At 39.1% G+C, this 15,587-nt stretch overlaps 2 protein-coding genes and 1 non-coding gene across 3 annotated transcripts in view; 2 read left to right on the forward strand and 1 right to left on the reverse strand.

Moving 5' to 3' along the window:
- Positions 1-652: 652 nt before the first annotated feature.
- On the reverse strand, positions 653-3,021 carry RPS27A (ribosomal protein S27a). Its single transcript, XM_061155429.1, has 5 exons — positions 2,835-3,021; positions 2,385-2,439; positions 1,891-1,976; positions 1,381-1,512; positions 653-835 (listed from the first exon to the last, which is right to left on the reverse strand). Exons 1-5 carry the CDS (start codon positions 2,880-2,882, stop codon positions 686-688), a joined length of 471 nt encoding a protein of 156 aa, XP_061011412.1. The 5' UTR covers positions 2,883-3,021; the 3' UTR covers positions 653-685.
- On the forward strand, positions 1,094-1,200 carry LOC133065767 (U6 spliceosomal RNA). The gene has a single exon (XR_009695015.1). It is a non-coding gene; the product is annotated as a U6 spliceosomal RNA (small nuclear RNA).
- A 366-nt stretch (positions 3,022-3,387) lies between the features above and the next one.
- CLHC1 (clathrin heavy chain linker domain containing 1) overlaps positions 3,388-15,587 on the forward strand; it is a 38,010-nt gene continuing 25,810 nt past the window's right edge. The window contains exons 1-3 of the mRNA XM_061156293.1: positions 3,388-3,461; positions 10,633-10,820; positions 15,137-15,270. Of these exons, the coding sequence (XP_061012276.1) occupies positions 3,393-3,461; positions 10,633-10,820; positions 15,137-15,270 (391 nt within the window). The 5' untranslated portion in view covers positions 3,388-3,392. The remainder of the gene's footprint in view (positions 3,462-10,632; positions 10,821-15,136; positions 15,271-15,587) is intronic.

Here is a 15,587-nt window from a genome sequence, read left to right on the forward strand (position 1 = left end):
CTAGAAGCAAAACGAGGTACCAATACTATGAAACCATGTTTTTTAGCATCAACACTACCAGTAAATTTTAGAACTAAAAACCATGTTTTTTAGCATCAACACTACCAGTAAACATTAGAATTTACACACGTAGCATTGAATAGCAGCATGTACCCTTTGTATTGCAAACAGCAAACCACCATCCAGACTTGGGATGAATTAATTGGCAACTCAGGAGCTCAGCCTTTCAACTTCATTTGTAGGAAACAAGTATATTGTAGCTTTTTAAGGCAAGGTTGTAATACCAATTCACACAAACCAGTGTTTCCCAATCTGCAGGGGTGAGGAAGGGCATAGTTCTTCACCACCCTGAGGGGTCATCTGGCAATGTCTAGATACTTTTGGCTGTGGGGAGGGAATAGAATAGTATGCTCACGGCATCAAGTGGGTAGAGGCCAGGAATGCTGTTCATTATCCTTCTGATGCACAGGAAGGCCCCTATAACCAAGAATTATCAGTCCAAATGTCAATACCCCTGAGGTCAAAATAACTGGCTTAAATCTAAACAACTGATACTAAATATAACATAATTCTGTGAAGTACAGGTTACTTTAGAAAATTTGATGCTTAAAGTCCACTTTTAAAAGCAGTGTAATAAAACCCAACATTTAAATGTTAGCTCATATCTTTATTAACCAATATACAATTACTTGTCTTCTGGTTTGTTGAAACAATAGGTCAGACAACATTTGCCACAGTAATGTCTGTCGAAGTGACTGGCCATAAAAACTCCAGCACCACATTCATCTGAGGGACACTCTCGGCGAAGGCGACTGATTTTGCCATTCTCATCCACCTAAAAAGCAGAAACTTGCTATTAAGATAATCTTGCAACATATTCTGAGATCTGGTTTTTTAAGTGACTCAAAATATTTACCCTTTAAATTACACAACGATAATTTTTAGTATTTACAAACCAAAGCATCCCAAATTCTCACCAGTAATTAGTACAACAACAAGTTGAGTTTTTAAAGTCCAGCCATGCAAGTGATGGACAGAGTTAAGACCTGAACCCAAACTGACATTAGAATCCAAAGCTTAGTTGAAATGAAGTGTGCTCGCTTCGGCAGCACATATACTAAAATTGGAACGATACAGAGAAGATTAGCATGGCCCCTGCGCAAGGATGACACGCAAATTCGTGAAGTGTTCCATATTTTTTTAGAAAAAAAAAAAAAAAGAAATGAAGTAGCTACAGGTAATTCCCCGTTACATAAAGCCCAATCAAACACCAAAACAGGAAAAAAAAAAAAACCACCCAAACTTCTTTAATAAAAAAGTTTGAAACCAGAAATGCAAACAAAATTATTAATCTATAGAGAAAAAACTTATTTGGCCCACCTTATAGTATTTCAGAACAGCCAATTTAACCTTCTTTCTCTTATGCTTGTTCTTCTTGGGAGTGGTGTAAGACTTCTTCTTCCTTTTCTTAGCACCACCACGAAGTCTCAACACTAGATGAAGAGTGGACTCCTGTTATTGAACAGAGAATGAAACAGGCTTTTAAAATGGCTACATTAATGCTAGTGTTCAGAGAATGGACAACCAGCATCATGCACCTTCTAACTGGATGTCAAGCACACCCACAGATGATGGAATGTTGGGGGGCAGGGTGGGGATCTCATTCTTAAATAAACTACTATAGAAAGGTTAAATAAATAACATCATGGGATGCAATGTGCAAAATCCAAAATGTAGGGGACTGTAGCAGTGCTTCTCAAATGCTGATGAAGGAATGACCTGGGATACTATTGCTAATTGAATGCTATTCTCCCTAATTTTGAATACTGGTCAAAATTCCCAGTTGTGACATATATTTATACTTAAAGGGCTGCTTTCCTCCAAACAGACCTTTTGAATGTTGTAGTCAGACAAAGTACGTCCATCTTCCAGTTGCTTGCCAGCAAAGATCAGTCTTTGCTGGTCAGGAGGAATTCCTAATGGGAAACAAGTTGAATACACAAATTAAGTGATGGTAAATTAAGCATATCTGCTCATGATTTACAATCCTGAATCAAGTAAATGGTACTGACAGTCATCAGTGAGTTCTCACTACAGGCAAGGTGTAACTGTAAATGTTTACACATTTTAATCTCATTTACTCTTAATATACATTAACATAGCCACTTTACAGAAAACGCTGAGTTTAAATTAGCCAGCTCCTTCGAATTCACACACGTGAAACCTAACTGCAGTTTGGCTCCATGCTGATAAACGTTTGCCTACTGTGTTATTCCAAAAGCATTTTCGTAAAACTCTTCCCACCCCACAGAGAGCAGGTACGTCTAGCGCCTGACAAGAGCCTCTACAGATCAGTTTTTCTGAATCAGAAAATACCAACTTGCCTTCCTTATCCTGGATCTTGGCCTTTACATTTTCTATTGTATCCGAGGGTTCGACCTATGAGTTTTAAAACGCAAACATATCGGTAACAGAGTAAGAAACTTGAAAGTTACCAAAGAACCGAGCCGGTGGGGGCCGAAACCCACCTAGAAGAGCCCCAGACGTCGCGGCCGGGCCACACGTGCTCGCGCCCACCTACAAGAGCACCTCCCTCCCACCGCGCGACGCCGGCTCCGGCTACCCTGCCGGAACGCCTAGAAGTGACACACTCGGACTTCAGGCATAGAAAACGCGCCCTAGGCCGCGGCTCAACAATCAACGCTCATTTCAAGGTCAGATTTTAGAAGTCCGGCTCACAAACGCGTTGTACGGCGGAAAGCAGCGCCAGTGCCGAGATCCGCCTCAGGCCCTCCCTCCATGAGGCCGCGGCTTCTCCCCGGCCTGGCCCGCACCTCGAGAGTGATGGTCTTCCCCGTCAGGGTCTTCACGAAAATCTGCATCTTGGCGGCGGTTCCACCTGAGGGTGAGGAAAAGGAGGAGACAGATGAGACCCGGAGATACAGGAGGTGCGATGGCAGGCTACGGTACAGAGCTCGGCCGCAGGCACACACTCACCGCAGATGGCGGATCCGAAAGGAAGGCCCCACGCTGGTCCACGAGCTTTCCGGGCGCTCCTGGAGGCCCCGCCTCCTAGGCGGCCACACCAAGTGCCTGAGCACTGTCGCAGCGGCTGCCCAGCCACATGCCAGACCAGGTCGTGACCTCATTTCTCCTCCCTCTAGCTTAGCTTATTTCTCACTTTATCATCCAGAACTTTCTGGAAATAATAGATTTAAGCAACTTAAAAATGTCTTAAAAAGGCTTTACCCCTGTAGTTGACGTGGCTAAAAGAGCCTTTAAAAGGGGGGTGGAGTTAAAGGGCCTTCATGAGAAAAAGAGAGGAAACGGCAGTGTCTTCTGGGAATTGTAGTTTCCACTGCTTTCTTTTCGGCAGGACTACTTGTCCCAAGATGCAGTTCCGCACCTCCCTGCTCCCTAGTTACTGTCGCCTAGCGGTGGGTTTGGAGAAAGGGATTAAGGTGAGGAGGAAGAGGCAAGCGCAGTAATGGTTTCTGGGAGATGGAAACGGGTCAGAAGTGACTAGGAGGGAAGGTTAAGAGGCTGGAGAAGAGCAGAGGGGCCAAAAGTGTCGTCACCCACTAACGGAGGCGGTGAGGGGCTGAGGATCAGCGATCTACTACCAGAAGCTCCCAGGGCCTTCAAGGGAAGGGCCTTCCAGTGGCCAGCTCCAGGCAACCGGAATAATAGGTGGTGTCCTCAACCTCTTGGGCTCTCCTGGTTTGAGGAAGAGCCTGTATTGTATGTCACTACGCAGTGTGAAAAGGTTTAATATGTTAAAAAGCCTCAGGAGTTTTCAGATTTTCAAATGAAGTCATATGGGAAAGAAACCCGATGGAGGTTTATTTACTGCAGAATTTCCAAGTTTGGACGTTGGGAGTTGTGAAAATCCTAAGAGGAAGTTTTTTGGAGTATGTGTGGCGTGCTCTCCTGGCAAGGCAGGCGGGTTAGCGAGCTAAACCTTTACTATGCGTTTGTGTTTAGTCCTGTCCCGACTCTTCACGACCCCATATGCTAAGCCGGCCAGGGCCCTCTATCCATGGAATTTTTCAGGTCAAAAATACTAGAATGGGTTGCCATTTCCTTCTCCAGGGGATCTTCCCACCCAGGGATCAAACCCAGGTTTCCTGCAGTGCAGGTGGTTTCTTTACCTGCTGAGCCACATGGGAAGCCATGGCCTTTTGCCATATGTACCCTACTAATGTCTTTATCTCTCTGCCGTTCTCTGCTTCCCCATCCCCAAATTCAGGCTTCTTAATTTTCTCTGTCTCCAGTCGTCTTCTAACCCACCTTCACTTTTGTCGCCAAAGTATTCTAAAAAGTAAAAATGATTATGTCATTATGCTATTTCACCTTCAAGATAAAACCCAAATTCCTTAGTGTGATAGTGAACCTCTGCCTTCCTTAGAGCCTAATCTGCCAAAGCCATTTCTCGCTTTACACTTTATTAACATTGAGCTAATTGAAGTTCCTGACATGTCTTTCCTACTTTGGCACTTCTGAGGAATCCATTTCTTCTCTCTGGTACACTCTTCATCCCATATTCTGCCAATTAATCTCCACTTTTACAACAAAACTCCTTGAAAGTTGTTTATACTCATTGTCTCTTTAATTCTTTTCCTTCCATTGACTGAACCCACTCCTGGGGACAAGGCTTTTTGTCTCCCCTCCTATTCCAACTGAGTAACTGTGGGAATAACCTCCGTGTTGCTAAATTCAATATCCACTTAATCTTCTTTGACTTAGCAGCGTTTGACACAGTGGATCATGCCTTTCCTCTTTGAAACATTTTCTTCACTTGATTGACTTCCATCCCCGTAGACCCTCTTTTCCAGGCTGTTTTGCTGCTTCCTCCTTATCTACCAGACCTCTAAGCTTTGAAGTGCCCCCCAAGGCCCCATCCTTGGATATCTGCTTTGCTTACATTTCCCAGATCTTTTTCCATTCTGCCTCATAACTTTTAAATATCATTTATATGCAGATGACTTATAAACCTCTTTTTCACTCGGACTATTCATTTGAATTCCAGCTTCACATATTATCTGTTGATTCATCATCTGTAATAGGTGGGCCCAAACTCCTGATCTTATGAAATTGATTGTCCCATCTCATAGAAGGCAATTCCATCTTTTCAGTTGCTGAAGCCAGAAACTTGATGGTCATCCTTGATTATTTTCTCATACCCACATCGCATCCCTCAACAAATCTTTTTGGTTTTATTTTTGATGTATGTGCCGAACACTTCTCACAGCTCTGCTGTTACCACTATTTCAAGCCACCGTTATCTTTTGCCTGGGCTCTTGTAGTAGCTTCCCAGTAATTCTTATTTCAATGCTTGTCTTCACGGGGCAGCAAGAGCAATTCTTTGAAAATGTAAGTCAGCTGTCAGTCTTCCGCACACAGTCCTCCAGTAGCTCCCTGTCTCAGTCAGAGTTAAGCCTAAGTTCCTACAAGCAAGGCTATCACTCCCACGCCAGAATGACTGGAGGCCACAATATTTGACCTTGTTTGTTTCATCAGGATGCTTTCAAACTAGTTTTCCCACATGAAGCAAATAAAATGCTAATTATACTTCTGTTAGAAAATATTAAGTTAAACAAACCATTCGATCTTAAGATACAAATGCTTCTTTAGTAAGAAAAGAGCTTTTTATTGTCTGGTGTTTGGTGTTTCTATCCCAGAGGTAGAGTATAGCACATGACAGAAGAATTTATTAGACCTGTTCACTCATAGGTTGAAATATTTATGTCATGAGATCCATGAGATTTTTTTTTCTGAAACATTTTATTTAGATCCATATTTGACCTAACTTATGTAACGCTTTAGGTTAATTGATTTTTTTTCCTTTCAGGCTTATCAAAGTTTTGGCTTTGTTGCAAAAGCAATCAAGACTTAAATTTTCTCTGGCGAACAAGTGTATAGATTGTGACCTATGTCCGTCCAAGAAATAAATAAGCATGCAGTTCTCCCTCCTATCATTAGTAGAAGTGACAAGGAATTTTTGGAAAGAATGCAAAGATACATAATTACAGAAACTGAAAGAGTGTGCTGTAATGAGGAAGGACGTGCTGATGAATATTACATCATATACCGAAATGTTTTTGATAAGGTATCGTAATGCTCTAAGACAGTGGAGTTTTTATGTGGTAGAAATGGTCCATCCTGACAATAATATTCATACATTAGTAACACCACTGCTTGTTTGACTACTTCATTTATCGGTTTTGAAAAGTTTGTCCAGTTTATCAGAAAGGGATGAATGTGGAAAATGCTATGCTGGATTTATATTACTAGACAGTTAATGAGTATTTCAGTTATCATAGCTTAAGTGCAGGCTATCAGTTTTTGAGCTACAACCTACCTGTGCCTTCAAACATCATTTTGACCTTCCATCTTAAATTATTATCCGATTTGTTAGGAATTGGGCTATAGCCAGAACCTGGTGATTCTTCATCGTTTTGGGGGTGATTTGCGGTGTCATTAAAATCTTGGTTTCAATTTGATCTATAATATTGGATTGAGACCCCTCGTGGATTAGAGGTCTAGATAGGCTAGTAAACAAGCGGCTGATGCATGCATGCTCAGTTGCTTTAGTTGTGTCCAACTCTTGGTGACCCCGTGGATTGTAGCCTGACAGGCTGCTCTGTCTACAGAATTATTCTGGCAAGAATACTGGAGTGGGTTGCCATTTCCTCCCCCAGGGGATCTTCCAGACCTGAAAAGTAGAGGTCAGAAAATGCTGCAGTTTTAGCTAACATTTGATTTTGCTTTTTAAGATTTTAGAAAAACCATCTTTTCTTTATAAACGATTGCAATATGGCCACTGATCCTCATTTTTTTTTAACCTCACTTTTTCTTTTTCACCTGTCTTTGAAGATGCCCTGACAGTAAAATAAGTGAAATTAGCATCCTTTCCTCCTTACCTGGAAGAAATAATTACTTATGTTAAGACTTCTGTAAACTATTTGGCTCTGAGTTAAACAGCCATAGGCAAAATAGAAGAACTCTGTTTTGCTTTTTTTTTTAATTTTTAAGCATTATAACACTGAGTCTTATTTCTCCTCTAAAATAAAAATAAAATGCCTCACTCTAAGGAAAAGTGAGCATAAAGTAATCATAGATACCTAAAAGTGGAATTAAGAAAATTGATGCCAATCCACTAGGCTTCCCCAATAGCTCAGTTGGTAGAGAATCTGCTTGCAATGCAGGAGACCCTGGTTAGATTCCGGGGTTGGGAAGATTTGTTGGGGGATAGGCTACCTAATCCAGTATTCCTGGGCTTCCCTTGTGGCTCAGCTGGTAAAGAATCTGCCTGCAATGTGGGAGACCTGGGTCCTGGGTGCGATCTCTAGGTTGGGAAGATCCCCTGGAGAAGAGAAAGGCTACCCACTCCAGTATTCTTGCCTGGAGAATTCCATGGACTGTACACTCCAGGGGGTCAGAAAGAGTCGGACACAACTGAGCGACTTTTACCTCACTTCACTTCACTTCACTTGCATATCCATAAAAGTATAAAATGGAAAAGAGAGTCTTTTCTTCCTTTAAAGTCATGTAGAAAATCTGTCTTTAAGAACTGGTACATTGGCAGGTTAGCTTCAGTTTATAAGTGGTTATGATCAATGAAATTGTTTTGGTGTTTTAGTCATTAAGGAATGTATTAGGTGAATGTTTAAAGGTAGTGTATTGAATAGGTTTTATAAATATCAGAAATCATGCTGAGACTCTACTTGCGTGAAATCAGCAAAGGAAAGTTATAACTGTAACATACTTATTTTTGCATATCCAAATGCTAACACTTGTCACAAGTTTTTACACATGAAGAGCTCTCTGCTTTAAATTAGTATAGTTATGGTGAAGTCATTTTGGAGGAGGTGTTGATAAATTTGATTCGAAGAAAAAAGACAGGAGATTAAATAAAAGATGATTTCTGTATCTTTAGTCCTTTTCTCCCTACCCCCCCAAGATTTCCATTCAAACTATTTGTACATTATACAGTTATACATTGTATATTGTGAAGAATACTATTCTTCAAAAGTAAGAGGGGATCTGAAATAGAAATCCTGTGGTATTTAGAGAAACCTTTCTTCTAGCTTCTCAATAAAATAATTTGCATTTCCATTTTCATGTTCTAACACATTTGGTTGTTAATAAACTATTAATGTCTGCCTTCTCTAATCTTCCCTCTCTTGGAAGGGTCTAGTTTGGCAAAAGATGAAAGTACCAACTTGCATTTCTGAGTGCTTAGCACCAGAGAACAAGTACCAAATTCCGTTTAAAATCAGAGGTAGAGGATTTGGCCTAGAGAACCATGCCTGAATCAAAGCAAGGAGACCTGAGGCTTGTGTAACAAGAATTGAGGGTAGGTTGCAGAGAGAGCCGAGGACTTAATACGCAAAGAAGATCAAGGCTAGGAAGAGTGCGTTTCAGGAGATATGGGTAAATTCTCGAGGCAGCTGGACTCTGGAAAGTGACTGGCCTTTTGTGTTCCTCATGTGTTTTGTGCAAATAGTGTATGTTCGTGTGTAGGAGCTGAGGTGGAATGAGTGCCGTTCCTTTTCTCCCTCATAGTTCTCTACCTGGGAAACACGGCTCTGTTTGGAAGGAGTTAAGGGAAGCCTTACTATGGAGACTGAAACTTAAATGCCTAGAGGTCAGGAAGGTCATATGAGAGTTAAGTGGATTGGCTTTAAGAGAATAAGGGAAAAAAAAGAGAGAGAGAATAAGGAATCATGGGGACTGTGGTGAAAAGAAGAAAAAGTCCAATTTAAAGTGCCAGCTGACTACTGTCATTAAAGGAATGGGAGTTCCATGTTGGTAGATTCTTCAGTTTTCAGGAGAAGCTAAAAATACGGGCTTTGGGTGAAATTTCCTAAATTGTAAAATATTTTGCTGGCCAACCAAAACTATTCTACCTCTAGCATACCAGCTTGCCTCCTTTACTCTAATGCATTTTGAGCATTCTTAAAAATTCATGAGTGTCTTTCTGAAATCCGTTTCTTCTAGTAAACCCGTGGGAGCTGATCATGATGTTATAACAAGTCTGTTTTCTATCCATTAAGATATCTGAGTTGTCTTGGATTGTTGCAGCACATCATAGAGGCTTGTGGAGTGGAGGATAGCAGGGAACAGTGAAATGTTTAGTTTGAAAGACCACAAATTAATGGTCTCCATTTTACTGAAAATTGCTGGGCAGCAGTCTTGATTTTGGTGGATAGGTAGTTTGGTCATATCAGAAAGATGACCAGTATCTCCCACTCAGAAATCCTTTTATGGTGCTTGGCATTGATCAATTATCTCCTTATACCAATTTTTTTTTTTGCCATACCAGTTTTTTTGCGATCTCAGTTCCCCTACCCAGAACTGAACCTGCCATTGATCAATTATCATCTTATACCAATTTATTATTTTTTTTGCCATACCAGTTTTTTTGTGATCTCAGTTCCCCTACCCAGAACTGAACCTGCCACTGATCAATTATCATCTTATACCAATTTATTATTTTTTTTGCCATACCATTTTTTTTTGTGATCTCAGTTCCCCTACCCAGAACTGAACCTGGGCCACAGCAGTGAAAGCCCAAGTCCTAAACACTGGGCCAATGGGGAACTCCCCTCCTTATACCATTTCTTGATAGACTAGATGTCTTTCTGCATTATTTTTTTCTAGGTATTTTCTAGCTATAGTGGAGTATACTATAAGCTAGATATGTAGCAGGGATAGAAAGCATAATTGTATCTTTCAGAGGAGATTGTGGATTGGTCACATTTATTCCTTATATCACTTGACACCTTCTGAAATTCTCATGAGTTGGCAACCATAGATTATTTTTAATGTTTTTGTTTTTTAACTTCTTTAAAGTGTTTCTTAATTATTATTGCTTTTTCGTTTGGGTAATGCCTCCACAAGGTTAACCAGAGAAAAAGAAAGAAAAATAAAGTAAAAAGCCAATAAGCAGAGTATACACTGAAGTCAGGTCCTTCTCATTTTAGAATCTACTTACCCTTTCTTTCTCCATAGTTTTCTTCTTCCCTCCTCTGTAGGTTTCTATTTTCTTCCATTATTGTTCCAGAGATATTATGTACATAAATGTCATTAATATAAGATGTGAAGGGTTTTCTACAATTGTGCTTGACATCTTGGGGATAGAAATGCAGTTTGGTAATTGAGATTATTGATCAACAGGAGCAGATGGGTTAGAAAAACAGGGAGATGAAGGGAGTCCAGGATTTTAAGGTCTGAATGAAGTCAGAGACTAGATTTGGAGATAGTGAGGGATGATATGTAATTGTATTTAAGAGATCCAGAGTTGGGATAGTTAGACCTGGTATTGGTTTTAACTGACCTCATATAATGTATGTGTTAATTCCTGAGTAGAGCAAAAATGTTTTTTTCTCATATTTAAGCTCACAGAATTGTAATGGTTCACAAAGATCATATATTCAGTAACCGTGAACTGTCTTTAATATCCAGGCAATATTACATATAAGTGCAAGCTCAAATTTGTAAAATTTTAGATATCTAATTGCCCGTCATTTCATTAAAAAAAACTGTAATGCTATTTGCAAGGCTTTTGATCTATATAGTCTTCTAGAAAAAACTTCAGTACCATAGACAGAAAAAATCATGTTTCAGGTAATAGAATATGTCACTGCATACAAATCCATTCTTACTTCAATCAAAAAAGAATATGACACGTTTATTGAGACAATAAAGAAAGGCCAAAGAACTGCATTTTATCTTCATGGAAAACTTAGAGTTTTGGCAGGAGAGCCCACAGCATTGGTATATCACAGGAAAAGAATAGCCCAACTTCAAGCAAAGTAAGTATATTGGTAAGTAGCTCTAAAGGTGATAATTGCTACTTGGTTTTATTAACTAGCCATGGTAACTATAACCAGTGATTTTTAGTCATCTTCAACTTTGATTTTATTTTAAAACCATGTTTTTATGTTACCCTTTCTATTGATGTTACTGTATTTTTACTTGAAAAATAATATTAATTCAGTTTGAGAATTTTATAATGTCTCAGGATAATTGGAGGCACATTGTAGTATCGTAAAAGGAAGGATGCAGATAATTGCTCCAGGTAATTTCTTGCATGGAAGGTTTAATAGTACAATTTCATGATTACCATCTGAAATAGATCACTTACTCTTGTGATGCACAAAAGTAAGTAACCTACTGGGAGAGGATAAAACTCACTCTCGTTGAACAGTCTCAGACTTTCAGTGTTCCATTTGGTGACTGATGGGTAAATTGTTCTTATAGTTAATTTCAAGTCAACCAGGAAAATTATGTGAAATTTGACCTCCATTTTTGGTTATGTAGCTGGCAAGGGGTTGGGATCACTTCTTGTTGGGACAAAATGCTACATAAAATAGTAAAAAAAAAATTTTTTTTTTGCGAAAGGGACAGGAGGCTGATAAGATAGTAACAGAAATATTAGGGCAAAATCAGAAAACAAAAGATAGAGGAGCACTAAAGCTTCTTTAACCCTGAAAGCATTTATTAAAACTTGTGACCATAAGCTTTAGTTTTTACTATGGCACAGAGGTATAAAAGACAGAGCCTGGCATCTGTCTGCCCAAGGGGTGTCGTCTAGTGGGAAATCTTCCCCATGTAAAGCTGGGATGATTAAGGGCTACACCCGGAAGAGTGAACAAGAGGTAAATTGCTCCACTTTTGGAGACTGCATGGAAAATTGCCTTCTGCTTATCAGACTGCTAACAGATTCAGGGCCTATTTTTGGAGTGATGAAGTGTTCAGGAACTAAAAATGGTAGTATTTGCACAGCACTTTGAATATGCTAAAATTTACTGAATTGAACACTTTAAAACGATGAATTTTAAGGTATACAAACTATATATCAATAAAACTACTATAAAAAACATCTTGGAGGATAGAGTGAGAAAGTTATTATGTCTAATCATAACTCATAGAGAAGAGAACATGAGACAGACACTGTTTGAAAAGAAAAATGGCTGAGAGTTTTCTAGATTTAGTGAAAGATATCAATTCACAGATTCTGGAAGACCAAAGAATCCCATTGTAAGTAATAAATACTCAGCTAGATTAATTGTACTGAAATTGTCAAGGATAAGGAGTTCATAAAAGTAGCTATGGAAAGGAACAACTGGATACCTTCTAATCTGTGTTATAGCATGTATTGGAGCTTAATTCCTTTTTATGGCTGAATGATATTCCACTGTATGTATATACCATATTTCATCTACTTCTCTGTTGATGGTACTTGAATTTTTTCCACCATAGGCTACTGTGACTTGTGCCACCATGAACATTCTTGTACAAGAATCTGTTGAGTCCCTGCTTTCAATTTTTTCGAAAGTCCGTTTACTTTTAACATGTCTTTCTTACTAAAGCACAACTGTTAATATTTGGATGAAAACCTGGGACATTTTATCTCCACATCCCCTCTTTCATAAATACTACAGGCTCTTACTCTGAGCTGTCTGTAGTTACCCAGAATTCTGTATAATAATGAGACTGGATAGCAGTTATCTACAGACAAACTTGTTTTTATTGTATGAGCAACCAGGGAAGCCCTGACAAACTTGTTTTTAATTGCCAAAAACCCTGTAACACTTATGTATCCAGCCGATTTTAATCTATTATTTCCTTCCTGGGCCAAAATATTGGTGATAAACCAGGAAGTAAATTTCACATAATGGTTTAAAGAAGTTTTTATCTACTTCCTGGTTTTTAAAATTACCATTTGTGGATGAACTCAGTTTTATCTCAGAGTGCTGTCATTCCTCTAGCTCTAGGATCAAAATTAATGAAGTAGGCTAAATAATGGCCCCCAAAGAAATAGGTTCTAATCCTGAGAACCTGGAAATGTTACTTTATTTATAAAAAGGGTCTTTGCAGATATGATTACATTATGATTACATTAATGTAATTAAGGATTACATCAAGGATCTCGCCCTAAGGAAATTATATTGGATTAGCCAGGTGGACCCTAAATCCCATCGCAGGTGTCCTTATAATAGAGTGGTAAGAGGGAGCATTGTCACAGGCACACTTGGGGAGAAGGTGTCATGACCTCGGAGGTAGAGACTGAAATATGCAGCCACTGAAGGCCAGTCGCCTGCCCTCAAAAGTTGGAAGAGGCAAAGAATTTATTCTCCCCTAGAGCTTCTAGAGGAAGCATGAACTCGAAATAACAAATTTTGACCCAGTAATACTATTAAAAGTGAAAGTGAAGTCACTCAGTCATGTCTGACTCTTTGCGACCCCATGGACTGTAGCCCATCAGGCTCCTCCATCCATGGGATTCTCCAGGCAAAAATACTGGAGTGGGTTGCCATTTCCTTCTCTAGGGATCTTCCTGACCCAGGGATGGAACCCAGGTCTCCCGCATTGCAGGCAGACACTTTACCCTCTGAGCCACCATTAGGTTGGTGCAAAAGTAACTGTTGTTTTTGCATTGTTGAAAAGTGCTGTTTGATATTGGAATACATTCTTAAATAAATGTGGTTATGTTACACATCATTTTAATGTGCATTTCTCACTTTGTGTTTTTTTGCTAATGACATTGCTTGCTGTTTATTTTATATTTATTTTAGACTATGGAAACGATTTTAGACTAAAAATTCAGGTGATTTTCTTACTTGAGTTCAAAATGGGCCGTAAAACAGTGCAGACAACTCACAACATCAACAGTGCTTTTGGTCCAGGATGTACTAACAAACATACAGTGCAGCGGTGGTTCAAGAAGTGTTTGCAAAGGAGATGAGAGCCTTGAAGATGAGGAGCATGGTGGTCGGCCATTGGAAGTTGACCAGGACCAATTGAGAGCCTTCTTTAAAGCTGAACGCATGAACAGCTACATGAGAAGTTGCCAAAGAACTCAACATTGACCATTCTATGGTTGTTGGGCATTTGAAGCAAATTGGAAAGGTGAAAAAACTTGATAAGTGGGTGCCTCATGAGCTGACCAAAAATCAAAAAAATTGTCGTTTTGAAGTGTCTTCTTTTATTGTCTACAACAACAATGGACCATTTTTCAATTGGATTGTGATATGTGACAAAAAGTGGATTTTATTAATATACAACAAGTGGCAATGACCAGCTCAGTGGTTGGACTGCGAAACTCCAAAGCACTTGCCAAAGCCAAACTTGCACCAAAAAAGGTCATGGTCACTGGTGGTCTGCTGCCTGTCTGACCCACTACAGCTTTCTGAATCCCAGCGAAACCATTACATCTGAGAAGTATGCTCAGCAAATTCATGAGATGCACCAAGAATGGCTGAAGCCAGCATTGGTCAACAGAAAAGGACCGATTCTTCTCCACAACAATGTCGGACTGTACCTCACACAACCAGCACTTCAAAAGTTAAAGGAATTGGGCTACAAAATTTTGCCTCATCCGCCATATTCACCTGACCTCTCACCAACCAACTACCACTTCTTTAAGCATCTCAACAACCTTTTGCAGGGAAAATGCTTCCACAACCAGTAGGGTGCAGAAAATGCTTTCCAAGAGTTCACTGAATCCCAAAACACAGATTTTTACACTACAGGAATAAACGAACATTTCTCATTGACAAAAATGTGTTGATTGTAATTGGTTCCTATTTTGATTAAGAGATGTGTTTGAGCCTAGTTGTAATGATTTAAAATTCATGGTCTGAAACAGCAATTACATTTGCACCAACCTAATAATATTGGATTTCTGGGCTCCAGAACTATGAAAGAACAGATTTCTGTTGTTTTAAGCCACCAAGTTTGTGGTATTTTGTGATAGCAGCCACAGGAAACTAATATGATTACTTAACAAAAATGATTTTTAAATTGCAAAGGTAATTTTCAGTTAAAGGGAATGGACTTAGTACTTTGTGGCCAGATTATTCTGTTTAACATTTACAAATTTCCAGTAAGGTTATAAATCATAGTCAGTATAAGATTTTATTAATGCTTTGAAAGAGAATGGTTTCTCACTTATGAGGTTAGTTAACTTCTTAAGCATTGTTTTGTAAACTTTCACCCACATTCATAATGGTACAAAATGATAATTAGCCAAATTAAAGTAATAATTTAACCTTTTTTACTTTGAATGGTATAATTAAATAATTAGTTGAAAGAAACATATTAAAAAAGCCTTTCTGATTTTCAGGATGGGACTTATTGAAAATAATTCCTCAAAGATTCAATTGCAGATAAATGAAATGAAACAAGTCAGGGCAAAGTATGACACAAAAGAAGAACAACTTTGTATTTGCTGCAAAGAGCCTTTAAAACCTATTCCAGGTACAGTATTTTGTTTAAAATATTTGTGAGAAATTCCAGTTGTTTCCTTAGCATGTGGAATCTTCACAGACCAGGGATCAAACCTGTGTCCCCTACATTACCTGGCAGATTCTTAACCATTGGACCACCAGCGAAGTCTCTTCATTAAGTCTTCAGTGATGATTTGTTTAAAACTTCCAGCCATTTAGAAATGTATGCTAAAGTTCAGTAATCTACAAGTTCGTGCTGCCATCTCTTAATTATTTCTTAACACAGTCAACCATCTGACCTATTTTATTAATACTAAGACTTGCTCTTTGAGCACAAGTGTCCTGCAC

This window comes from Dama dama, chromosome 11, assembly GCF_033118175.1.
Source record: "Dama dama isolate Ldn47 chromosome 11, ASM3311817v1, whole genome shotgun sequence".
Taxonomy (NCBI): Eukaryota; Metazoa; Chordata; class Mammalia; order Artiodactyla; family Cervidae; genus Dama; species Dama dama.

What these genes read in the sequence shown, in the direction of transcription:
- RPS27A (XM_061155429.1), bottom strand. Translation starts at nt 2,882, where the DNA reads ATGCAGATTTTCGTGAAGACCCTGACGGGGAAGACCATCACTCTCGAG. An exon ending in CTGACTACAACATTCAAAAG is followed by an intron (nt 1,513 to 1,890) that starts GTCTGTTTGGAG and finishes GTTCAATAACAG; the next exon opens with GAGTCCACTCTTCATCTAGT. An exon ending in CTGTTCTGAAATACTATAAG is followed by an intron (nt 836 to 1,380) that starts GTGGGCCAAATA and finishes TCTGCTTTTTAG; the next exon opens with GTGGATGAGAATGGCAAAAT.